Genomic DNA, 25,626 nt, shown 5'->3' on the forward strand with positions numbered 1-25,626 from the left:
ACCTCTCTGGTTAGGAGATCTGCATGTTCACTGGAAGCCTTTCTGGTCAGGAGATCTGCACTGGAAACTTTGAACGCATCTTTCCCAAGAGCTGACATACCGGCGTCTCAAAATACGGTTTTGTTATCGGAAGGAAAAGATGGACGACTTGTAAAATGCAACAAGCATATGTTGTTTCCTACATAAAGTTGTGATTTGGACCATATGTGCCGTCAAATGGAGTTTTTTCCTCTCCTCTGCTCTTTTTTATGTCATGAGCCTAGTTACATTGTTCATAATGATTCATCCCAAATGGTTGTGCCCAACCATGGCTCTGCTTCTCAACTGGCTCTAATGTTGACTATTTGTAATGAACATTGATTTGTACTATCTAACGTACCAAAATGACAACCGGTGAATATTGGCGGTTGGCGGTGTTCAATTGGCAAAGCAACATAGCATTATTGCCTAAATTTCAATGTTACGCAAACCGAAACATTTTCATTTTTCTTGTCACAATCTTATGAAGAAAAGTCTCATCCAATGTCAAGAATAATCATACATTCACACTTCAAGATCGTTACTTTACAATTGGAACAATGTTGTTAGCATTGCAGTGTCTTTTGTTGTCGTTGTTGTTCTTCCATCACTTGTGTGATGATCTTCAAATTCCCCATCTTCTTGCTGTTGGGACACTGAATTTTCATCACATTGGTGTAATACTTCAGACATGGCTCAAAAACTTCTAATCGCTTTCACAAAACTTCAAATTTGGACAAATACCTACGTTTTCAGTTCAAGGAGCTATGACTCTGAATGCAAGGGATATCAAGTCATTAGATAGAAGGAAACCATCTGGATCACTTACCCTAATAAAGGCCTCTGTATCTTCTACTCATGCTCATCAGATACCAAGGAGCAGAACTGTTCGTTCGTCACAGCCCGTCTATGCCTATCCAAACAGACCACATGCCCACTTTCCACATAGGGTCTATAGGCCTTGCAAAGAGAGTGAACAAGAGAGCTACCAAATGTTTCTTTGAATGACTTCAAGTCCAAACCTCTGGCAGTTATAAAAGATAGCATCACAGAATCCATGACCATGTCCTTGGCATAAAAACAACTAGCCTGGCCTCTCGATACTCCACAATCCTATCCTCCAAATTTTGCACATAACCCATTACTCTTTTCATTTTCTTTGGCCTTGAAAATCTTAACACCGTCAAGGAAACTGGTGGAGCCAAGGCCAAACCATAGAAAGGTTTGTTCTCCCAGTAGGTGAGGTTGTGCTTGCACTTGAAACTACTCTTGGAGTAACTGCTGATTTCGTAGTGGTTGTAACCTGCATTTGAGAGCATACTTGCAGCCAGTTTGTAGAAGTCTGCCGATTGGTTATCCGATGGCAGAGGGAACTCTCCTGGTGTGTACCTGTAAATTTACAAGTAACAGCAGGGTTGTAAGATGAACAAACCTCGAAAAACTTGCTAAAAATCGGATCATTATGCAAACAAGTCCAGCTTTGGAACATTTTGTTTACTATATACACAAGCCCAACTTAAAAAGTACTATCTTAAAGCTTGTTTATAGTTCAAGCTTGGCTCAAATTCGCGTTGGTAAGCTTATACTACTATGAGGAAAAAGAATTGAGCTACTCGAACAAAGCTTAATTGAAACTCGTTTTAAATGGGTTCAAATAATGAATAAGCCAAACTTGAACACATTTTGAATCACTTTTAAGAAAAAGTTGACCATCTATTACTTGGCGCGTTTAGAGCATCTCCATAATTTGCAAAGCACTTTCGATTGCCGCAATTTGGCCACAGGTTATCAAAAGCCAAGCTTTTATTTTATAGGCATTTTTCAAAATGACCAAAAAATTAATCTTCACCGTTGTGCCGAATTTCTCAATGCCCACAGAAAATCTCTGATGCAAAGCGAATAAAATTAGTAAATAAAAACCACTAATGGCACAGATTTTTTTGGATATTGGCACCGCCTGAGATTCTCAAGTACAGTAGCATGTTGCCGGAGAAGTTGATCAAGATTTTTAGAGGGTCGAAGACTCGAAGAAGTAGTATACTCCATAGAAGTACATCCAAAGAACTGAAAAATGATAGTTTTGGGGATAAAAACGGGCGAAAATAATGAGAATTGCCAAGGAAAAAAAAAACACTAACAAAGATGAGTTTTTGCATACCTGAAGTGTGACACCAGAATCAGTTTCCTGAGAATTGAACAAAGATGTAGTGAGATATAAAATGCGCGCGCACACACACACACACACACACAGATATATATATATATATATATATATAGAGAGAGAGAGAGAGAGAGCTTAGGGGGATACGGCCCATACGGGACGACGACTGCTGTTGATCTTCCACCGCCCTAGAGAGAGAGAGAGCTTGGGGGAAACGGGACGACGACTGCTGTTGATCTTCCCCAGCTTTGGGCAAGCGTTTTCTTGATATAGTACCTCGCATCTTCAACACTAGAGGTTTGCAAATCGACGTCGGTTGATTTAATTAGGACTTCGCAACTCGTACCTGAGAAGTCCATTTGCGACGTCTAATCGTGAGCCCATTCTGGGTTTATTTCTTGATCTAATCTGTTCAAGTTGTAGATCCTGTCAACAAGATATAATTTTTATAATATCATGTGAATCAAGTTCATATTGATTGATAATCGGAGATGATAAGTGTGAATTTAATTTTCTGAAAGTAGAACTGGTCGCACTTGATCAAACGATGAGTTCATAAAACCTCGTGTTTTCAAATGCGAGGTTAATGAAACGACGTCGCACACTGTCTGAAGCTCCCACCATATGGACTGCGATGGGTAATTTGTAAATTGTGAACTCGTGCTGGATTTAGTTTGTGATCGAAACTGTTCAGTTAGTAGAACTTATCAAGAAGATTAATAATGTTGAAGATCGTGCTAATCGAATACAAATTATTTAATAATCAAAGATGATCGGCGTAAATTTATTTTTCTGAAAATAGTTTTGGCTGCACTGGATCACACCCATATCTTTTCTTTTTCAGAACTCCTATTACGGGAGAAAATTGAAAATTCACTCCGCGGAGAGAGAGAGAGAGAGAGATTGTATGGTTGTTCAGCTGGAGAAAGGGCCTTCGGGATTTTGCATAGCTCAGGAAGGAATTCAATGGACTTGTCCCACTGCCATTGTAACAGGTCTCTTCTAATCCTTCATTCTTTCAGCTCTAACTCAAAACCAGTCAGTCAGCTGATGTTGATTTTGCATAGCTTTCAATGTTAATTAAGCTTTGTCAAGTATTTGTTTACCACTGTACGGAGCTGTTGGAAACAATCCTTCGGTAGGCCTACCCTTCGCACTCGCTCTCAATTACGGCTCTATGCTCGCGCTCTTGCAAATTTTTATAGTTTGGAAAGTTTTTAGGAATACTCTTTCAGTGCAGGCTGGCTAAAGGAGATGGAAGGAAGCTCGATGTTTGTGAGGCAATCTAGGAAAGTCGGTCATAGAGATTCACTTTTGAGAGGCATAGTCTTTGGAGGAGTGTGATTGAGGAAAATATGGTATGATCATGTCCGTTTAGTGGAGGACCTGGTGGAGTTGTATATGTGGTAGTTCTTTGGAAGAGTATTATGAGTATCTGGTAGGATTTCTTCCATCTTCAGGGTGTGAAAAGTGCAAGCTCCAAAAAGTCGAGTTCTTTTGTGTTGGTACTTCCATTAACAAAACAAATTTCTCTATATCCAGTTTATCGAGTTGTATTTTATTTTACTTATCTTTTTAGAGAGTCTGTTTGGGGATTATGTGGAAAGGGTTGCATGATTTTACTTTTGGCATGACTTACATTTCAGTCAATAAGGAAGCTCATGTGGTAGAGATCTTGGGCTGCTCAGTTGAGGAGGCCCTTCCATAATTGGGAGTTGGAATTTGTAGCGACGGGGGACTTCCTTGAAATGCTCCAATGTTGCCAGATTCAAGGAGAGTGAGCGCACCTCTTGTCTTGGAGACTTGCGAGGAGTGGTCTGGACTCGGTGCAGTCGTTGCATTCTAAGTTACACTAAGCTTTTGATTGTGAGGAGTCCATTTTGACCCTGGATATATAGCTTCGACCAAGATGGTACTTTTTAGTAGATTGGTGTTGTGTATATGCTAGAAGGGGAGGACACTAACCACCCTTTACTGCATTGTTCAGTGGCGAATGAGGTGGGGAATCTTGTTATTTCCTCTTTAGTGTATTTGGGTTGATGCCTTGTATAGAGTGAAGCAACATGTCACTACTGGGCTAGAGGGTTTCTATGAGCAGATTTAGCGATTCTGTATTTTGGGTTTTCTAGGAACGAGGGAATAGGAGATTTTTTGAGAATGACGACAATTCTTATTGTGCCCGGAAAACAGATTGCTAATTTGTCCAAAGACTTCTTTCCTTTTGACTCTTGATTCTTGTGTTGATCCTTTGAAGCAAAAGCTTATTAAAAAGCTCGAAACTGGGCTCCGCGAAGTCTCCTCCTTTGCAATCCTTCTTGGCTATATATCTCCAATTTTACATTTTAGGTTTCTGGTTCCTAACTTGATGGATAGATGATATTACTGTTGATTTTGCTCCTAATTTTATTGAGGAACGATTGTTGAGCTTCTATTTTCTCGTGCATATGTCTGAGATGCCCCTTTTTGTGCAGATTATAACATGATTGCTGGAAGCAGAGAGGGAAAAATGTGTTGGTTTATATCGAATTTTAAAATATGTTTTCAATTTTTCCTCCACCCCTGCACTCGTAGTCAGACAAGATGTTATTTTTAAAGTTTTACCATGCTTTGTTAGATCATGGATAGTTATGTTCAAATACCTCTTCCGTTTTCTAGAAATGAGTAGCTTCCATAAAAGTATGCTGAAATTGGTGTGTTTGGGTGAATTCCATCCATAGTAGATATGCACTAACAAGAACATAGATGAGCAAAAACTTTCATCCTTCTGTTGTGATTATGAGGGTAGCAAACTGATATGATTATGATTTATGAGTCTACGACTAAGAGGAGCAAAAACGCATGTACATACGCGAAAAGGTGCGTTGTAGAAAAGTTGGTGCTCTAGATTGAACTTCATGACCGACCGTCTTTAATGTGCTTGTTTTTCTTTTCTGTCCCTATCTTATTTCGAAATTCGGTGTAGTTGCTCTGATATGGTCTGTATATATTTCAGGTGCCAACCAAAAGATACGATGAGTACTAGTGTGGCCTTTCATCGTTCTTATCCTCTATCTACATCGTGCTCTGATGGTATGGTTTATCCCTATTTGAATCAGAATCCTCTATTGTTCCATTGGAAATTCTCTGAGGAAATACAAGTTCAAATGGAAAAGATTTGTACTTTGATTCTACATCTTTTTCTTCTTGATGTGGTTGAAATGGAAGCAGTGATAATCCTTGTGAATATATTGAAATATCTCAATACTGATGGTGACACACTTTCCATTGAACATCCGCTGACTTCTTTGTGTCAATTTTCCCGAATTTTAGGAGTAAAGAACTGTAAGTTCCTTCTCGGCAATGAGCGTGCTTGATCACTATCTATGTTGGTATGAATAATTGAATTTGCAGAATTGTATGGTCCCGTATAGAATGTTCCTTTTTAGCAGTCCTATTCATGTTTAATTTTGGGGACGATTCATTTTGACTTGTGAAGCTGGAACTATTTGGCAAGTCCTTCATAGCAGATAGTATCATCTCTGGACTAATAAAATTGCTTTCTAGGGTGTGGATCTCAGAATTAGGAAAGGAAAAAAAAAAAGCGCATTGCAATATTAGTCATGGCTAAGCACAGATTTTGTTTTGAAAATATCCCATCCACTCCAGAGAGTGCCAACAACACATCATGAAAGAATGTGAACTGCTGCAATGGATGGTATTTTCTTCCGTAGTTTCCACATGACAGACACCCCAACAGTAGTTACAACTGTAGCTGGCCCAGTGAATTGAATTCTCCCGATCGGCTCTTCGATTGCTACTAGTCCGGTTTTTTGCAAATCGTGATGGGAGAATAGCAGCAGATTACTATGCGATAGTTATATGTGTACCCAAAAAGCTGCTTTATAAGTCTATTCAACAACTGAGAGCGGTAAGACAATTTTATTTCTTTACTATGCCATAGCCATATGTTCTGGCCCAAACTTGGGAGATCAACTCTGGGTTACAATTTTCCGTGTCAAGTGATTTATTACATGAAGTTTTCTATGGCACCTCGCACCTCCTAGCAGATTCGATGACATCCCACACAAAAAAATGCAAGTTTGAATCTCCTCAACCTCTTGTAAAAGGAAGGGCATAAGAATTTTCTGGATCGACGAAAACTCAAAAGAATGATTTTGGAACTACTTGTGGAATTTCTGGCTTAGTAGGCCTGCAGTTTCACTGATTCCTTGCTTGTCGATGGTTTTCTAGTAAAAAAAATGATTCAGGCAAAAAATGCCCGGAAAATATCTCATTGTGGTTCAATTTGATATTTGGTTAGTTTAGTGTATGTTTGGTACATAAAGGTGCTCTTTTAAAGCTTACAAGCATCAATACCATATTTCCTTGATGATGTTCACATATTTCTAGTTAAGGGTTACATTGGTGAATGTTTGCTATTTTGTGTTGTCATATGTAGGTTACCCAGGCCAGCATAGAGCTTAAGTGGCAGAGTTATCCAAATTTGGTTGACCGGTAAGTTACTAATGTTTTGTTGGATTTGATTATGTTCCTAGTCAAAGAAGGGTATTATAGACTTATAGTTGCTCATGCGTACAAGATGAAAAATGTTGTGTGGATCATTGCTTTTATCGTTTGACAGTTAGGTAGGTCGGATTGGCCGCATAGGTGACAGCACTCAGTAATTGAGGATTATCAATACGATGTATTGTGGTTTATAGATCCGCTGCATCTTGTATCTCTGTGAAGTAGATGTGTGCGTCGATATTCCTGTTTGAAGCAATTTATGTTCAAGATTCTAACTGTCATCCCAGAAGTTCCCACTTATCTCATATCTGCCTTGCTACTACTAGAAGTTAAGTTTATACATGATACAAAAGTTGTCATTCTATTGTAACTGCATGGAGCATGACTCTAACTTAGTTCAGGAGACCCTCAACCAGTCCTTAAAGACTTCATCAAGTCTTGACAATGTTCTAATATACCAAGTTAGATTCTGCTCTGGACTTCCCATCAGTAAAAACCAGGGGGTGATCTGCTTAAAAGTTTCCCTCCTTTGGAGGCTGCTAAAGTTTCTCAAAGACAGAGAAAAATTGCTTGAATTATTATGATGAATGTCTTATTGTCCATCATCCACAAAATATCAGTCTCTCTCGAATTTATCCAGCCAGAGTTTTGGTTTCTGCAAACCTCATGACACAAACTTTTGATATCTGCATGATGTACTTCTACCGAAACTCCAAATCCCGTTTGTCTAATTAGGTTAAAAAATGAATCTTACTAACAACTACTGTCACGCAAATAAGTAAATGCATTTGTTCTTAGGGGTCATGCCCTCTTATTGGCGTACCATACATTAATTTGTTGCATGTTGCCTCCCTATTCAGTGGCAGCAATCTGGTTTCAGTCGCCTCGGAAAAAAATCTGCAGTGTCAGCTTTAAAGCATAACATGCTGTTTCTTTTTGTGTTTGTGTGAGAAGGCCAAACTGCGAAGCTCGTCTTGGTGGATAAGGTACTTTGTGCGGACCAGCTTAGAAGAGAATGAACCTGCAACAAAGAAGTTTGAGCAAGCTGCAACCAAGAGATCTTACGAGCCTGCCTGCCAAGTTTTCCAGCTCAATTCGTGCCATTGAAATCTCTTGATCATATCTTCTTGGCAAAAAAATTGTGCCGAGAAATGTCTTCAGTTCACGAGAAATATATTACATATGGTGGTTATCATGTTAAGTTTTTTTTTTTTTTGATGTTTAATTTATGCAACGCTAGATATTTAATAGTGTTTCGGGTTCTTACATCCCAATGCTGGAGCTTGTTGTAGGCCAAATGCTGATTCTGTTTAGCATATTCTAACTCAAACTGCTAGTTCAAACTGCTAGTTTGATTAGTATATAGGAGGAGGACTTTTTTTGCATTTTTCTTTTATTCAAAATTTGGCAAATTGTGGAGAGGAAGCCTTGTGTTTGTCACATATTGCTTTTGTCTTTCAAGCAGTTTATCTTCTTCTGAGTCATATGCCTTTACTGATACTGGGAATATTTGGTTGTGTGCTTTCATATTTTGTCAATATAAATCTTCATTTATATGTGGTAAAAAGACAGGACTCTTTGTTAATCGTTATTATTATTATTTTTTTTCCATTATCATCTCACAGTGTTTGATACATGAACAATTCAATCCTCATGCAGATGAGAAAAACATTCATTTTGTTAGGCTTGTTTTTTTAAACAATTCAAGCAAGTCATTCTTGTTTTGATAGGTATTTGATTGAATAACATGTGTCTTGTTATAAAATTTTGATCCAGAAATTAAACAAAAAATTAGATAGTTTTGTTCGGTCCTTGCGATTATCTTATTGAGATGTTTTTATAAAGAAATGATTAAAAGGTCAAGATGTTAGAAAATGGACTTGACAATGGAAGTAGAGAGAGACTTTGACAATGGAAATAGAGAGAGAGACTCTTCAACCGTTGGATTGAATAAGTTCAATCTCGATATATGCCCCATAGCCAGGTTGGGGTCGGGCTCTGATAGACAGAACCTTCTATGGAAACCGACAGCTTGTGCACTGATGGTACAGACCGGCACTCAGGGCCCACTTTGGATCCCACACAAATAATCCGAGCAATTCAATAATTTTATGAGTAATCCATAAAAAATCAGCTCCATCGGACAAGTGTAGCTGTTCTTTTTGTCCGACAAGTCCATATCTAAAAAGTCTTCGATTCCTTAGCATCTTGGGTGCCAACGAATAATGGGAAAAAAAATTCTGCATTCTATTCCAGAATGTTTTACATTGAAAAATGTGCTACTGTACTACTGTCATCTAATTGTGTGTGGGTTGTTTTGGTTGTGCTCAGTGTGTTGGGGAGGGTCATGGGATCTGGTGTGTTCCTGGGATGGTGTTTGGATCTTGAGTCTTGGTTTTGCGTTTTGGTCATGAGTCAGGATATGGTGTTTGGTGTGTTTCTGGTGTATTGGTGTAATCTTGAGTCTATCTGGTGTGTTTGGTGTATGGTCTGGTCTGGAGTCTTGTCTTTTGTCGGGTGTTTGTTCAGTGGAGTCGTTCTTGAGTCTAGTCCTTTGTTGGGGTGCTTATTCACTGGGATTCTTTAACTGTCAGGTGTGCCGTCTTGAGAAAGGGTCTGATTTTGTCTGCTGCTTAGGAGCCAGGCCTAAGTGCTGGTGGTGTTAATTCAGTTCATTGAAGGATGGCCTATGTTGCGGGTCTCTATAATAAGACGGATTTGTAATCTATCTGTATTGTGGTATTATTGGTGTGTCTATTCCTCGAGACGCCAGTCATATTCACTCTCACAACCAGTGTGTTGATGCAATAGTGGATAACATATTTGCTTTGACGTTGTTGATGTTGCTACGAGTCTATTTAGTTATTGATACTGTGCTGATATGTCGCTGCCAAGTTGAGCCCCCATCTGGTGTTGCCATCTGTTATGTCGTGGAGGGTGGATACTCCCATATATCTGCCACACTCATTTTAGTCAGTGGAACACATTCCTTGAGGCGACAATCATATTCCCTCTCACAAAAGGTCCCATTTTTTCAACTTGTTGAATACTACTAGTACTTGACTATTTGAAGTTGACTTATCTTTTCTTTTTTTTTTATTACTTTTACCCAAGTATTTTGAGAAATAACTATTTTTTAGCGCAATAACATAACCAGCCATGACATTGTAGAATAGGGCGTGGCGTGGACAAATGATGCCCCGTGAAATCCACCGAAGGCCAGTCAAAACTAAAAGAAAAAAGATCCAACCCATTTACTCCTGATCCAACTTGTTGCGCTTTAATGTATTTCTTTCCAGAGCCAACACACAAAGGAAAGAGTTGCTGTTGAAGGAAATATGAATTCAGGAATATGATATATTACGCTCGAACAAAAAATGCTATGAGTACCGATTAGTTCGCACAGATGGATTCTTGGCGTCCATTCTGGGTTCTTAGATAAATAATCTAAGTTGTTCATTAGTTTTGGAATATTATCCTTTAAAGCAAGAATGCCTATTCACCCATTAGCTCTTCTAGCTAAATCTTTGTTCCCTTCGTTGCATTCTTGATGCACACTAATTTCGAGGCACAATTGTGATGCTAAAAGGGGAATATTATAGGGATCGTGGACATGACTGTGGACAGAGGATTTAGTCTCGACAAACATGTTATAATGAGAACCAGATCCTTTGTATCAACGAGCACAACATGATGAAAAAATCTCAAAACATACTAACTTCTAGATTTGATCATGCGGCCTGTATAATGTCTGATTGAAAGTATAAATAAGTTCTGTCCAGAAACAACAGAGAAACCATGACCTCTGGAGTTTTTGTTTATTTAATTATCATTTTGATCCAGAATAATGAAGTTCACAGTTAAAACATTTTTGCACTTTTGAGCATGTTGGCGTGAAATTCAGGGGTTCATTACATCAAAAGAGAAAAAAGTGAATGCTCCTGAGGAGCAATTCAAATGCGCTTGAGGCGCATTATGAAATGAGAGAAACAAGGATGTGCCCAGGGGATGTTCAACTACGCTTGAGGCACATTTTTTTTTTTACAAGAAGAGAGAAAATGAGGATGCGCCCGGGCGCAACTTAAATGCGCCTGGGGCGCACTTGAATTGTGCATGAGAGGCATGTGATGCAACAAATATGTTTGATTTGTTTTTTACTGAGTTTTTCTAGTCCGAATTGGCAGGAGACTAAAAAAGGCAATCCCTTTAAACATTATAAGGGTTGTTAAAGAATGAGAGAGGCACGAGAAGGCGGTACGAAGTGATTCCATGAGTTCCATCCCTGAAGATTTCATTGACATATGTTATGATTTTCAGGTATACATGATTCAAAAAGGTATACATGATTCAAAAGTAATCTGTGGTTCTTGGTTTAGGCTGTTGGTTGGTTGGTGTTCTTATTCTTGTAAATTGGGTCAGAAACATGAGAGTTCACTTTGATGAAACATAATTCCTTGATGTGCTTTCACTGTTATTGGCTTTTGTTGCAATTCCAACGGTAAATTCTTAGAAATCTGCAAGCAAACAGGAACTGGTATATGTGAATGTATACGTCTAGGAGTATAATGCATTTAGATGTGCATTTCTAAATCCTTGCAGTGGATGGAGGTGGCGTTAGAGCGAAAAGATTGAGGTGTATGCTTGGACACTTCTCTCTATTAAAATGTTAAAATGATTGCAGACATTTTTATTTTCCTCCCAAACGGAATTTTTTTTTGTCTCTATTTGTTTATTTATTTTTGCATTTGTTAGTTTGCGTCAAATTTTTGTAAACTATTGATTCGCCTCGACGAGATGAGTCGGAGAAGTGGAAAATTATGACCCAAACTCAATTATTTTTCAAAAAATCCAAAAAAAAGGCCAAACAATATTTAAACTTTTCGGACCTTTTTTTTGGCTTTTTAAAATAATATTTGAGTTTGGGTCATAATTTTATGGTTCTTCGATTTCTCTCGTTGAAACGATCAAATAATCCATAAAAAACTTTGATGCAAAACTAACTAACGCAAAAGAAAATTGAATAAAAATAAAAAAAAATTTGGGAAACATTAATCTTGTAAATGTATAAAATCCCCAAAAGAGCGCCAAGAAAATATTTTGGGCCAACTGAAAGATTCTTAAAAGGTTTTTTTGTTGAGATTTTTTCAATGGGTTTCGGCTTAAAATGAGGTGGGTCAACTGGTAAGCTCAATTCAGCCTACTAAGTTCTAGAGGCCCACTTCAAAACCCAAATTCCTCATTAGAAGCCCCACGCTCCAGCCATGTGATGGGTATGCTAGTCCCGCTTTCAGAAAATCACAGCCAAGTGTTAAAACAAGCGGTCGAGAGTAATAAGAAGCGGCCAAGTGTAATAAAACGCAGCCAAGTGTAATAACAAGCGGCACAGAGTAATAACAAGCGGCCAAGTGTCAAAACAAGCGGCCAGAAGTAATAAGAAGTGGCCAAGAGTAATAAGAAGCGGCCAAGAGTAATAACAAGTGGCCAAATGTCAAAACAAGCGGCCATGAGTAATAAGAAGTGGCCAAGAGTAATAAGAAGCGGCCAAGAGTAATAAAATGCGACCAAGAGTAATAACAAGTGGCCAAATGTCAAAACAAACGGCCATGAGTAATACGATGCGCTCAAGTGACAAGAAGTGGCCAAGATGTCCAAAAACAGATTAATACACTAAAACACGTGTTCCATAACCACACTTTAAAAAATAGAGGCCAAATGTCAAAACATGCTGCCAGGAGTAATAAGATGCGCCCAAGATGTCTGAAAACAGATCATATGTACACTAATCACGCTTTTACTAGTAGTAAGCAAGAAGAAAATGCATGAACGACAACGATTTGAGCTTCATACTTTGTACTGTTCAAGCTGCTGTTGAGAGGTGGGATGGAGTTGAAGAACTACGGAGATATATGAACGACAATGATTTACTGAAGAAGCCGAGGTGGAGCTGTGTTGAAGCCAAAGGTTTGATCCATCGTTTTGCACTTGCAGATCGATCACACCCTAAAATGCCAGAAATCTATGAGCCCGGCCGTGGATGTCATATGTAGGAATGAAATTGTTCTGTTTCCTTTTGAAAGTGCCTCGAGGCCTATACAAATAAATATGGGCTAACACAAGAACCAATGACCTCTGGAGTTTTTTTGGTTGATCTAGAATTATGGAGTTCACAATTAGATTTTGCACTTTTGAGCATGTTGGCAAGGAATTCAGTGGTTCATTACATCAAAAGAGAAAAAAGTGAATGCTCCCAAGTAGCAATTCAAATTGCGCGTAAGGCACATTACAAGAAGAGAAAAAATGTGGATGTGCCTGGGTGCAACTTAAATACACATGGGGCGCACTCGAATTGCGCCTGAGGCGCATGTCATGCAGCAAATATTTTTAATTTGTTTTTCTACCTCATTTTTTCTAGTCCGAATTGGTAAGAGACTAAAAAAAGGCAATCCTTTAAACATTATAAGGATTGTTAAAGCATAAGAGAGACACAAGAAGCCCGTACAAAGTATTTTCAGCTTCTAGGGAGAATGGTAATCGTTTTCAAGGCAAAAATTGCATGATTTTGCTACTGAAAATGGACTTTATCACAGTGTTCTCCAAACTAGCTTCATTCCTCAGATTTTTATGCAAAGTGCAGGTACATGGATAGAGCAGCTCAAATTGTTTAGACAAATTCCCTTTAAGAGTAGCACCACTAGTTTCAGAATCATACTCAAAATGCCCGCCGTTTTGAGAATGCCATAGAACTATTCCGGTAAATGGGCAATGGAAGTCTAGAACCTATGGCTGATATCTTTTTTTTTTCCCTTCTTCTGATGAGTTTTGTGGCATGTATCTCATCTTTAAATGCCTCATCGTTGTGTATACTAATATTGGCGGATTCAAACTGTGGCTAATAGGATGATAAATAGTGAACTTGTGACATGGATGATGAGCACAAAATATTGTTACTTAGAGGACCCAATATCACATGTCAGCCCTTAATTGCTCGTAGTTTACTAGATTAATATCTTTCTGGTTACTTACATTGAATTATTAATTTTGTAGGGAAAAGATGAGAATAATAAATATTTCAGCCGTTGGACTCGAATAATGTTGAGTTAATTCGGAAAATTTCCCTGTGAAGAAATTGCTCACATCTTGAAGTATGCATGATGACTTAGACGTTGTCATCAAATTTGGAAAGTAATTAATTAGATTCTATTGGGTTGCTAGTTGCTACTACTGGAAGATTATAAATTGAGGAAGGAAATAAATTCTTCTTTCCTAATAAGATGATATATTTCGTAAATATTAAGATTATAAAAGGGGACCAATAGGGTTTTGCTTGGAGAGATCTCGGAAGGACTTTTTGGAGGAACAGAAGCGGCACGCAGCAGCAGCTCTACTATTTTCTTTTTGTAAGGTTTAGTTCAATGGAGTTCTTTTATTATACGATCATGTTTCTGTACTCCATGAGTGGCTAAACTTTTAGACTAGGGTTGAGGATGAAGCCCCATCAACGACTATTATTATATATTCTTGAGATTTGGTTTTACCCGAATACATGGTTTGATTATATGATTAAACTGTTCTTACTCCAAATCATTTGTTAGGGATATGTTTTGGATATGAACTCAATCATGTTTTTCTCATGATTTGGAATTGTCTTTAGCATTGAATACTGATTTTTCATCGTTAACTATAAAACTGGATATTTATTGTGATTTGTTAAAAGAGGATACAATTAATGATTTGGTTATATTTGCGAGCGGAGAGGAACAAACATTAGACTTTTTGATGAACTTTCACGATGATATTTTCCATGGTAACAGAATTAGCTTTCAGATTATCATGAAGAAATTTTGGGTAAAATCAATGATCATGAATATATAATGATACGAGTTAATGGGTGTGGATTCCGAAACCTTAGTATTTTTCCATTGATTAAAAAGAAACTTCAATTTCCTCGGCCTTGCTAGTTTAGTTCATTGTTTTCTTATTATTGCTATTTACTTCAATTTTAATTCCATTAAATCAATCACAATTTTGTCAACTAGGGTAGGGTTAAACGATTTAAGTTTATTTAGTTTTCCTACAAAAAATCACCAGGTCCCTGTGGGTTCGACCTCGCTCTTGCATTACTATACTTCCGTACGATTCGTGCGCTTGCGAGTACATTAAAATTTCACATCAATGGACATCAGTTATTGAGGGCTGTGGAGCCCGTGGGCTAGGTTTCGAAGCCCTGCAAAATTGTTCATCAAATAGTGAAAAAAGGACTGGTGCAGAATAATATTGACCTTCTTGAGCTTATTATCTACTTGTAGCCACTCTTGGCCTTCCTTCTAAGTGAAGGCTATAGAGTCTTTTATTCCATGAAATGGAGATTTGGAATGGAACCTGATCTAAATCATTACACTAGTATTGTGGATTTGTTGAGTCGATCTGGGAAGCTCAACGAGGCTTTCGGTATGGGTCTAAAACTAGTGGCTTTTTTATGAGGTAGTATTTGGGGAGCGCTATTGGCAGCCTGTAGAGTTCAATAGCAACAAAAAAAAATAGGGGAATATGCAGCTGAAGGCTCTTGGATTTGGAATCCAATAATGCTTCCTATTACACTTAGTAATGTTCAAGTTGTTTACATTTGATGCTTTTTAAGCCTTTTGATTTTTTTCACTGAAAATCTGAAACTTGGTAATACATACATGTATGGTAACTATAGAAGTTTTCAAGATCATGTTTTTGTTGATCTTAAAGTTTTCAAGAGCATGTTAACACTTAAGATTATGTTTGCCAATAGTCATGTTGGATTGTGACTTTTGATTTCCCATGAAAGCAATAAATATTGCATCGACCATTGTCTGACTCTGCAACTATTTTGCCACAACCATTGCCTACATGACCTCTCTCCGATTTCAAACGCATTAATTTATTTGATAGTTTGGCATAGTTCTTTTTTCTGCTTGGCAAAAGATGATTGTATAAAAGCTCAATAAGGGTACATCGAGGGGAAGAAAAAGTGGATAAGCAACAAAAAATAAAAAAAATTGCAAGAAGGGAATTGGGTACTATATGTGAAGGATTAGTTTACAAATGCCGCTGTGTTACAACTTATTGTCATGCTTTCAGATATCTTTTCCTTCTACAATATCAGCTGATTAATGATCCACTTTTGACTTTCCCCAGTGATACGAAGTGAATTTGTATTTGGAACCAAAATTATGGAGTTCACAGTTAAAACATTTTGCCACTTTCGAGCATGTTGACTTGGAATTCAGTGGTTCATTACATCGAAAGAGAAAAAAGTGAATGCTCCCGAGGAACAATTCAAATGCGCCTGAGGCGCATTACGAAATGAGAGAAAATAGGATGCACCCGAGGCACATTACAAAAAGAGAGAAAATGTGGATGCGCCCTGGCGCAACTTAAATGCGCCGGGGGCTCATTGTGCCCCAGGCGCATGTGATGCAGCAAATGTTTTTAATTTGTTTCTTACTGAGTTTTTCTAGTCCGAATTGGCAGACGACTGAAAAAAGGCAATCCTTTGAACATTATAAGGATTGTAAAAGCATAAGAGGGGAACAAGAAGTCCGTGCGAAGTGATTCTATGAGTTCCATCCATGAAGATTTCATTGACATATGCTTTGATTCTCAGGTGTACATGATTCAGAATTTGTTCTTCAATGCTTTACAAGTTGTGTCAGAGATCATGGACCCCATAGTTTCCAAACCTTATAAGGATTGTTAAATAAGTTTCAGTTTTACTGATAATCCCAAATCATCCCAGTTTATCCATGTTTATCCTAAACTTGTACGCATGATCGATGCAGAAGCATTTCTTATACTAGACTATGTTGTGACAGGGTGATAAATAGAGAACTCGTGACATGGAAATCAATGATCGAGGGCTGTGGAGCACATGGGCTAGGTTTCGAAGCCCTGCAATTTTTTCATCAATTGTTGGAAGAAGGTATGGAGTCGAATAGTATGACCTTCGATCTTGAGCTTATTATCTGCTTGTAGCCACTCTGGCCTTCTAAGTGAAAGTTGTAGAGTCTTTTATGCCATGAGGATTTGTTGGGCCGGTCTGGGAATGGGCATTTGGTATGATTCTGAAACTAGTGACTTTTCCATGTGGTAGGATTTTGGGAGTGTTATTGGCGCATATAGAGCTCATGGGAAGAAAAAATGGGGGGAATATATGTAGCAAAATGGCTCTTAGATTTGGAACATTAAAATGCTGGCCACTACACTAATTAGTATGAACGACAACAATTTGATGAAGAAGCCGAGTGGAGCTGCGTTGAAGCTTAGTGATCTATCCATGGGTTTGTTTTTGGAAATCAATTGCACCTTCAAATTCTTGAAATCTATGAGCCACTGGATGTTGGCATGGAATTCAATGGTTCATTTAATCAACAGAGAAAAAAGTGAATGCTCCCAAGGAGCAATTCAAATGCGCCTTAGGCGCATTATGAAATGAGAGAAATAAGGATGCGCCCGGAGAGCGTTCAATTGTGCCTGAGTCACATAACAAAAAGAGCGAAAATGAGGACAGTCCTAGGGCGCAACTTAAATGTGCCTGAACCGCACTCGAATTGCACCTCAGGCGCATGGGATGCAACAAATTTTTGTATTTTTTTTTACAGAGTTTTGCTAGTCCGAATTGGCAGAAGACTAAAAAAGGCAATCCCTTAAACATTAGAAGGATCGTTAAAGCATAAGAGAGGCACAAGAAACCCTTACGAATTGATTCCATGAGTTCCATCCATGAGATTTCAATGACATATGTTTTGATTTTCAAGTATACATGATTCAAAAGTTTCGAAATGGTTGAAATATGCAAGTAATTTGTGGTTCTTGGTTTGGGCCGGTTGGTTGGTGCTCTTATTCTCGAAAACTGAGTTAGAAACACGAGAGTTCACCATTCATGAAACACAATTCCTTGATGTGTTTTCACTGTAATTGGCTTTTGTTGCAGTTCCAATGGTAAATTCTTAGAAATCTGCAAGCAAACAGAAGCTTATGCATATATTTAAAGCCTCTATCCCAACCATCAAAATTAAAATGAGAACCAATAATTTGTAAGGACGCCGAACAAAATAAAAACAATAATAATAATAATTTAGAAGGACCTCGGATCCCACCAATAAGATGCATGTAACATCAAGCACCTTCCGCCTTAGACATTAAGAAAATAATGCATGTATGCTTAACAAATTTCCAGATTCATATAAGGAAAAGGTCAAGATGCATTTCATGTCTTAAAGACTCATTTATTGAACGGCCAGGATGAAGACCAACTAGTGAGCATCTCTAACACTTCAATGGAAACGCAGACTTATGCATATTGTTCTATAACAACCTGAAAAAAAAAATTGACATTTCAAAAAGAAAGGGATGATAAGTTGCCAAACCTGGTAATTTGCCACTGATGTACTACAAGCAAATTTCTTCTACAGCTCTGATGCCAATGCTTCAGGATCGACCAAAAATTGCTCCAACCCTGAGACTTTTGTCATCATCTTGTTACCTTGTCTGCGCTCTGTCATTAACTGAATGGTCTTCAGAGCACTTTTGCGGACAACTGACTCTTTTCCTCCAGTAACTCTGTGATGCACTTGCATTTGGCTAATAAACATAGGCCCTGAATCCTTAATAAACATAGGCCCTGAATCCTTCTTACAAATTTCAGTTGGGTAAGTTGAACCTTTTTTGATGGTTCCCTTGAAAAAAAGCATCACATAGTGCAGCATCCAAAACCAAAATGGACTTGTTTGTTGATTTAACTAGGTTTTCTTGTTATAGATCTCTATTTTATGGAAGTGTCCTTCATTTGGACTGGAATCAGTTGTTTGCTCATTTTTCTCCTCTTTCTGTATCTTGAAGGATGCATAGTCCGGATGGCTACGGTTGATAGAAAATAGTGTTACTTCTTTCTTATGTTTATCTTCCTTTATCGATATGTGTAAACATAATCAAATAAAAATAAACAGGAAAAGGAAAAACAATGAGAAATAAGCAACCTCATATAAACTGAGATAAAGTAATATGGTGTATCAATAAAATTACACAGCTATGTAGGAAGAAATGTATTTCTAGGTAAACTTTAAACTCGCAAACAAAAATTATCAGTTCCAAAACTGTATAAGATAAGGTGAAGGACTAATCTCAACAGTTACCACTCTTACAAAGCCAAAAACTATTAAACAGCTCTGAATGATTGAGATACTCCAATTTACCAATAAACCAAAAATTTTAAAGTATTTCAATGTTGAAAAAGGGTAGACAATAATAGACATCTTACGAAACATCCACCACCTTTTTCTATGCATTAACCCCATCACCCCAACATTCTGCCGCCATGAAGGTATGCGACTGGACAGGAAGTATGAAAGTATGCCAACTTCCCACTAAATTTACAAATTTTGGAACGTAGGTGAATTCCAAAACGAAGTTCGCTGTATTACTACCGTTCTCTGATGACAAAGGTCGGGCCTGGCAGAAGCTTCAAGCTGCCCTCTAAACAACCCAAACACATGCCAACAAAAAGCATTCATGAGTGTCCTATCTCTGTTTCCTCCAACATACTGAACTCCTCCTATCCCTAGGCTAGAGTCTCTCACCACCACCATAACCTTCCTTCGTCTCTATGTCAACCTCTCTCTACCAATCTTGTATCCCAGAATCACCTGAATCACCAGGTTCAAATCCTACTTGGTTTATCATACTCCTCCACTCACCTCCACACAACTGCAGTAGGCTTCCACTTTCCCAAAGAGCCTAATCCTTCATCACAAGAAATTAAGCTGATGGGAAAAAACAGCTTTTGTAACTAATAACTATAGCATTCGAAACCATTAGTAAAAAAAAAAACAAGCAACTCCACTACCAACATTAGAAGCCAAATTTGGTGGTAGGTATCACCAAGGATAAATATAATTGCCACCTAAAGATTAAAACTGATATAGCAACTATTTATAATCAGAAAGCCAAAAGTCTGCCCCATGAATTTGGATAAATCGGTTAACGACTTTTTCCTATTAAGTAATCTTTAGATATGTTGAGAAAAATAAAAGTAATCTTTAGATACTTACTAAATTAGGATACACGTATATATCATAGGATACCTCGTTGTATCGTAGAATTTCGTACATTCGCGATTGTCTCAGATCAACTCAAGATGAATCTTACAGGTAGAGATTTTCTGTGCAATCCCCTGTGAGTCACGATCACTTCAAAATGATGTAGTTTTCAGTAACTTCGCATGTTGAAAATGCGAAGTGTACGTGTTGAATTTTTCCAAGAGTAGCTATTAGCGGCCAAGAGGCATATAAAGAACATTAGAATCGTGCATAATAACCACACTTGAAAAAATATGCGGCCAAGAGTAATTTCACGCCGCCAAGAGTAGTTATTGATGGCCAGAAGTAATTCATTGCGGTGAATAAGTTTTGAATAACTTCACATGTTGAATATGCTAGAAATTGTATTTTTTTAAAAAATTTATCAATAAAATCGAAAATCTCCCTCCTTATTTTGATCTTTATGCTCTCTTGGGGAGAACCGAATTGGTTGAAGTCGATTGAAAAAATCGAATTGCGTCGAATTCCTGAAAACCCAAAGATTTCTCTCTCTCTCTCTCTCTCTCTCTCTCTCTCTCTCTCTCTCTCTCTCTCTCTCTCTCTCTCTCTCTCTCTAGTTTATTTATTTATTATTATTTCCATAAATTCTGCTCCTGCCGCCATTGCTTGTTTCCTTCGCATTACTACCACGACCTTGAAATTCTGATTCATGTCTACTTCAAGTTTATGCCCATCTTCATTTACTCTCGATTTGGCAAAATCGGTTAGAAAAGAGAAGAGACTAGGAGGGAAAGGAAAAGAAAGGATTCAGTTTGGCATAAGAGAAGAGAGATCAAAAGAATGGAAAGGACAATGGTATATATGTTTCCATCTTATTAGCTGAATAATTCATGAAAAAACTATAGTAAGAAATGTTATCCTCGATATCGCCTTGTTCGGAAAATATAAACGAGAGATGATAGAACTTAGAAGAGAAGAGAAGGCAGTTGTATTTTGCAAGTATGAGGGAGGAAAGACTGAAATAATTAGTAGTGGTCATGTTCTCTTTTGGCACTAATGTAGAGTTTGATTATTTTCGTTCCTTTGTTTTTGCTTGTTTTCCGTAGGGAGAAATACTAGCGTTCGGTGTTTTTTTTTGTTCTATTCGGCCATGTCTCGATGAAATAAGTTCGTAGGCCTGAGTTCGAAGCGAATTACATTGAACTGTTTGGTTTTCTGCTGTATGCTGACAACTAAACGGATATTGAGAATAGTATTTTCATGGGGAAGAAGAAAGTTGATGTCATGTTTCCTGTTTTGAGTAGTCCAGAGTTGAACTTTTCATTCTATTTGTCTTTTGATTATGGTTTTGATTGAGAGAAATCGTGTTGTGTTGTTTAGTTAAGCCGTGTACAGAAGATTATAATTTGTAGTTCAATGGCCTGAGTTTACGACAGACGAGACATTGTACTATTTGTCGTCTACTCACAGATCTTCCACTATACTTCAACCAAACTACCTCTCTTTGGCCTACTACTTTGTTCTTCTGATAATAGTGTAAAAAGACTCCAGAACAATAGAAGCCCTGCCATTGATTTTAGCTTTAGAGTAAGCAAAACACTATTCGAACATTATTCATCGTACAAAAGTCTCGTGAAAATACAATGAGAATATCTTGTTTGATATCTCTAGGGGTGCACGCTGCTCCGATTGGTTCTGCAGTCTGCACATAAATCTAATGACTGGACCATTTTGGCATGGCCTACTTTTCCCTCCACCAAAAGCTTTGAGATAGGTTAAAGTCTATTATTTGCAATTTTCTGGTGGAAGGGGGATCTGGAGGCTTTGTGCATCCATTGGCTTAATTGGGAAGCTATGCCTTTGCCAAAATCATGGGGGGGAATGGGGTTTACAGACTTCACGGGGGTTGACAAGGGTGGAGGCTCGTAAATTCCCGAATGCATACAGGGCTCTAATGATGAAAGGAACTATTACCCAAACCGTGGCTTCTTGGAGGCATCTAGAGGAGCCAGGGCTTCGTGGGTTTAGCCTTCGTCTAGTCTCATCAAGGGCAGGGATATCGGGTCTGGATTCCTTCAAGATCAAATCTGTTAAGCAACAGCAGTGTTTAATTCAGAAGGCATCCTCTTCAAGGCTCGACCCAATCTGTCTTTGCCAGTGATTTCAGCCACAAAATAGTAGACCTTCTACAGTTTATCCAGAATGCATCCTCTTCAAGGCTCGACTCAATCTGTCTATGCCAACGACTTTAGCCACAAAATAGTAGACCCTTTACAGTTTATCCAGAAGGCATCTCTTCAAGGCTAGATTTGCTTTCTGTAACAGAGGCTGATTGCACATCTGTTTCTAGTTAGAAGAGACAAATTGTAATGTGGAGAAATGGCGATAGGGGGCGTTTAAAATTACTTGTGATGCAGCCATGAAAAAGGATGACTCGACTGTTTCTAAGGTGCTTGAATATTTTGAAACAGAGGTAGTAGTTGAATGAATCAACTTGGGCTGAAATTTCTATCTTGCTAAGAATAGATGGCTTAAGATGATCCATGAGTTTGAAGAAAAAATCATGTCCTGCCTTTAGTATGGATAATCTCAGTTGTCGCATAATATCCCCTCAAACGTACTGAAAGTATGGACAATGTTCTTCGGAACATGCCTTGTAGAACTATGAACTTCACAGAAATTTTCCAATCATTAGGAAGAACAATGTGAAAAAAATGAGATTTGCAGAAGCGTAAGAAGATTATCAATGCAAGCATAGTATGCTGCAAATTCATGTTGAAGGCATAAACTGTTGTTGCAGGCAGCTAAAGTCTAGACAATAAGAATATACGATTTAACTGCCAATGAGTGAACCTTTGGGGGCTTTTGATTACTTTGTAGATCCTATTCGTCAAGGTGAACAATTAGTCCACAAAGTTTGACACGAACTTGATAAAGATTAAGAAAAAACAACAAAAAAGACAGTGAAAATTTAGCCTTGGGGGAAAACTTATCAAGCTATGAAACTTTTGGATGGGCCAAGATATTTGGATTCCAACAACTGTTGTCTTTTATATAGTACTCTTCTCAGTTTGTAATAGAAAGAAGTAGCAAGTAGTGTCTCACTCCGTTAGGGGTCTGGTGAAGCTTTATCATAATTTTAAGGCCATCGCCCAAGCCGGCCACCCTTATGTCCGATCGTGAAGGAGATTACATACATGCATGTATCAAATCACCCCAAAACCTAGCAGTATGCATACATAAACATCTACACACGTCTGCACGCAAACCTACACGCACTCATTTGTATGCACATATATATGCAACACAACATTTCAAACATGCATTTGTCGAGTAAATTTACATCAGCAATACTACAGTCTTGAAAAACAGCACATCCAAGTGAACCTAATCCATCCATTTTGAATACTTGACATTTCTTCTTAGTTGCTTTCTTTGGACCAGAGAGGTTTTCCCTCGATGTTGTATCACAATTAAGCATGAACATGCATCAATCTAGAGAAGATATTAATACACACATACATAAAAAACTCTTAGTCAACAAAAGAAGATGAAGCTCATAGTGATGGGTGGAGAGGGAGAGGGAGAGAGAACTCGATACTCTGTGATGTACTGCAGTAGCAAAGTGAAAAGCCATATTCTAGTGATGTGGTGACAGGCTTCACGCTGTAAAGCAAGGGAGGTGATCGGCTATAGGAGGAAAAAGAAGTGGGAATCGGCTAAACTTTAGCAAAAGTCACTTGCTATCACATTAATTTTCTGTATCTGAATTGATTATGCAAAGAGCTAATAAGAAAAATGGTAGTAACCCGTCCATGTTTACATCCGTTTTGTACATACTTTCTCACAGGCAATAGTAGAGTCCACAACTAAGTACAGTGGTCACGATTACTTGTGAAAGAGGAGGAGATTGTGTAAAAGAGTGTCAAGATAAATGGCTAACTGGCATTTGCTCGACTAATAAATGAGGCAACTTCCCAAATTCTAGGGAGATAGATTGTGAACAGCTGTTTCAGTTATCTGATGCTCTTTTAATATCTAAGCTCGAGGATGCGTTACGGCATATGAATGCAATTCTCTTCAAATGATCATTGACTGTTCACATGGAATGGTGGTCTCCATTTACTAATATAACAGTGAGAGTCCCTTCGAAGTCCTAGCCAAGATAGAAGATAAATTCTGGCCCATTGACAAGTGATAGCCCTACCTATGACCTTGACTACAAAAAACCAATGATCCATTCTATTAAGAAGCTGACTTCTTGATTGTGTCCAGCTCTTCCGGCCAAAACCTGTACTAAAATGCAGATTTCAGACACTTCATATATCACAGAAAAAGCAGAAATCAAAGATGAAAATAAATTTAAGAAAAGTAGCAAATTCAATTTCTCAGAGTGTCGGCTTCTTGGTACCACCAATATCATGTCCTCATGAGATGGCACAAGAATACAGTTTTGTTCATGTACTGAATACCTACTTCCAAGTATAACCTATTGATCACGGGATGCTTTCCCTTTAAAACAATGACAAACCAACTACCTACTTAAACGCATAGAAGATGTCTTTTCTAAGCGGAGTTGGTGATACTTTCCTCGAATTGTCTTCCACAACAATTATCAAAGCAGGCTTAAGTACATAACTAAGATATTCAGATTCCTACGTACTTCTATGATCATATAAATCATAATGCATCGATAATGTCAGTATGATGCTACATCATCATACTTCTCAAGCAAAACAATAATGCCAAAGTAAAATCAAGTCTAGAGTGCTTCAGCTTGAAATCACCAGAAACTAATACAGACAAGGGTAGTCAATAATGCAAACTAAGTGTTGAGGAAATCCTTTGTGACCTACTTGGAAAAATGAATACAATTACCAACTCAATTAACCTTAGCTGGTGAAACGTTAACCCATTCAACAAAAGAGGTGGATGCATCTTGAAGAAAATGGTTTGGAATTGTTGACTGCAGTCATTTGAGCTTTCATGAAATTTCGACCCTCTAGTTCTCCTCCATAATTACTTGTTACGCCATTCACTGGCACCTGCAGAATTCTTCCCTGGAGTTACTTTCCACTCGCTCCGAAACGAACAGCAGAACTAAGGTATGCTAAAACTAAGACAAGTACCATAGCAATGAAGTATAACATCAAGTAATCATAACTCATAAGTGGGGCACCATCCAAGTGAAGCAAGGTAAAAAAAAAAAAAATAGAAAGACAACTGATGTACCTTCATGTATGAAGTGAAACTGGTACAAGGAGTCAATTGAGGTTATTTGGCACAGGAACTCATTGGATGAGCAATCAACTGGAATTTCTTCAATACATAAAACTTTTAACTGTCAAGCAAAGGTATAATGTTGAATTTTTAGTTTTATTCAGTGAAGTTGGATTTTGCCTCCAAAATCGATTATCCATCCCATACCACTAGACTGCAAATAGGATTTAAACTTCATTTCCCACTAAAATACGTTGGTGGCCATCGTGGTGGGGCTGGTTGTGAGTTGAATTTAAAAATTCTTAAAAATACAAATTTTATATTTCTCGAACTTAGTTAAAGTAAGAACTTCTCAATCTTTTTTATGTTCTTTGTTAAAATTGTCAAATAGTCTACATGTGTTCTTTGTTAGCGGTTATTATGTCACTGAAAATGATTGAAGGCAGTAGATTTCAATATTGCAATCATTTTAAACTTATTTAGTGATTTCGGTGGTGGTGAAATAAAACTGGAAGTGGCGGTGAAGCGATGGTGGTGTAGTCCTTGAGAGCTTGTTGTGGTGATAGTGTTTCAATTGATTGGGTGGAGATGAAGTAAAAATACATTTGTGAACTTATAGCGGTCGAGGTTCTTGCGACTGTATTGAAGAGATGAAAG

The 25,626-nt window shown here is 37.9% G+C and overlaps 1 protein-coding gene and 1 long non-coding RNA gene across 6 annotated transcripts; one reads left to right on the forward strand and one right to left on the reverse strand.

Moving 5' to 3' along the window:
* Positions 1 to 462: 462 nt before the first annotated feature.
* LOC131301906 (uncharacterized) lies at positions 463 to 2,258 on the reverse strand. Its single transcript, XM_058328414.1, has 2 exons — positions 2,177 to 2,258; positions 463 to 1,407 (listed from the first exon to the last, which is right to left on the reverse strand). Exon 2 carries the CDS (start codon positions 1,335 to 1,337, stop codon positions 1,065 to 1,067), a length of 273 nt encoding a protein of 90 aa, XP_058184397.1. The 5' UTR covers positions 1,338 to 1,407; positions 2,177 to 2,258; the 3' UTR covers positions 463 to 1,064.
* A 783-nt stretch (positions 2,259 to 3,041) lies between these two features.
* On the forward strand, positions 3,042 to 8,169 carry LOC131301908 (uncharacterized). 5 transcript variants are annotated; one of them, XR_009191469.1, is made up of 4 exons: positions 3,042 to 5,248; positions 5,723 to 6,086; positions 6,618 to 6,673; positions 7,640 to 8,169. It is a non-coding gene; the product is annotated as an uncharacterized LOC131301908 (long non-coding RNA). The 5 variants fall into 5 exon arrangements; XR_009191468.1 differs by lacking the exon at positions 5,723 to 6,086 and having other exon boundaries at positions 3,043 to 5,050; positions 5,172 to 5,248; XR_009191467.1 differs by lacking the exon at positions 5,723 to 6,086 and having other exon boundaries at positions 3,043 to 3,174; positions 3,420 to 5,248.
* Positions 8,170 to 25,626: the final 17,457 nt, after the last annotated feature.

Source organism: Rhododendron vialii, chromosome 9a, assembly GCF_030253575.1.
Source record: "Rhododendron vialii isolate Sample 1 chromosome 9a, ASM3025357v1".
Classification (NCBI taxonomy): Eukaryota; Viridiplantae; Streptophyta; class Magnoliopsida; order Ericales; family Ericaceae; genus Rhododendron; species Rhododendron vialii.

Excerpts from the sequence above, each read along its gene's own strand:
- LOC131301906 (XM_058328414.1), bottom strand. The coding sequence starts at position 1,337 with ATGCTCTCAAATGCAGGTTACAACCACTACGAAATCAGCAGTTACTCC.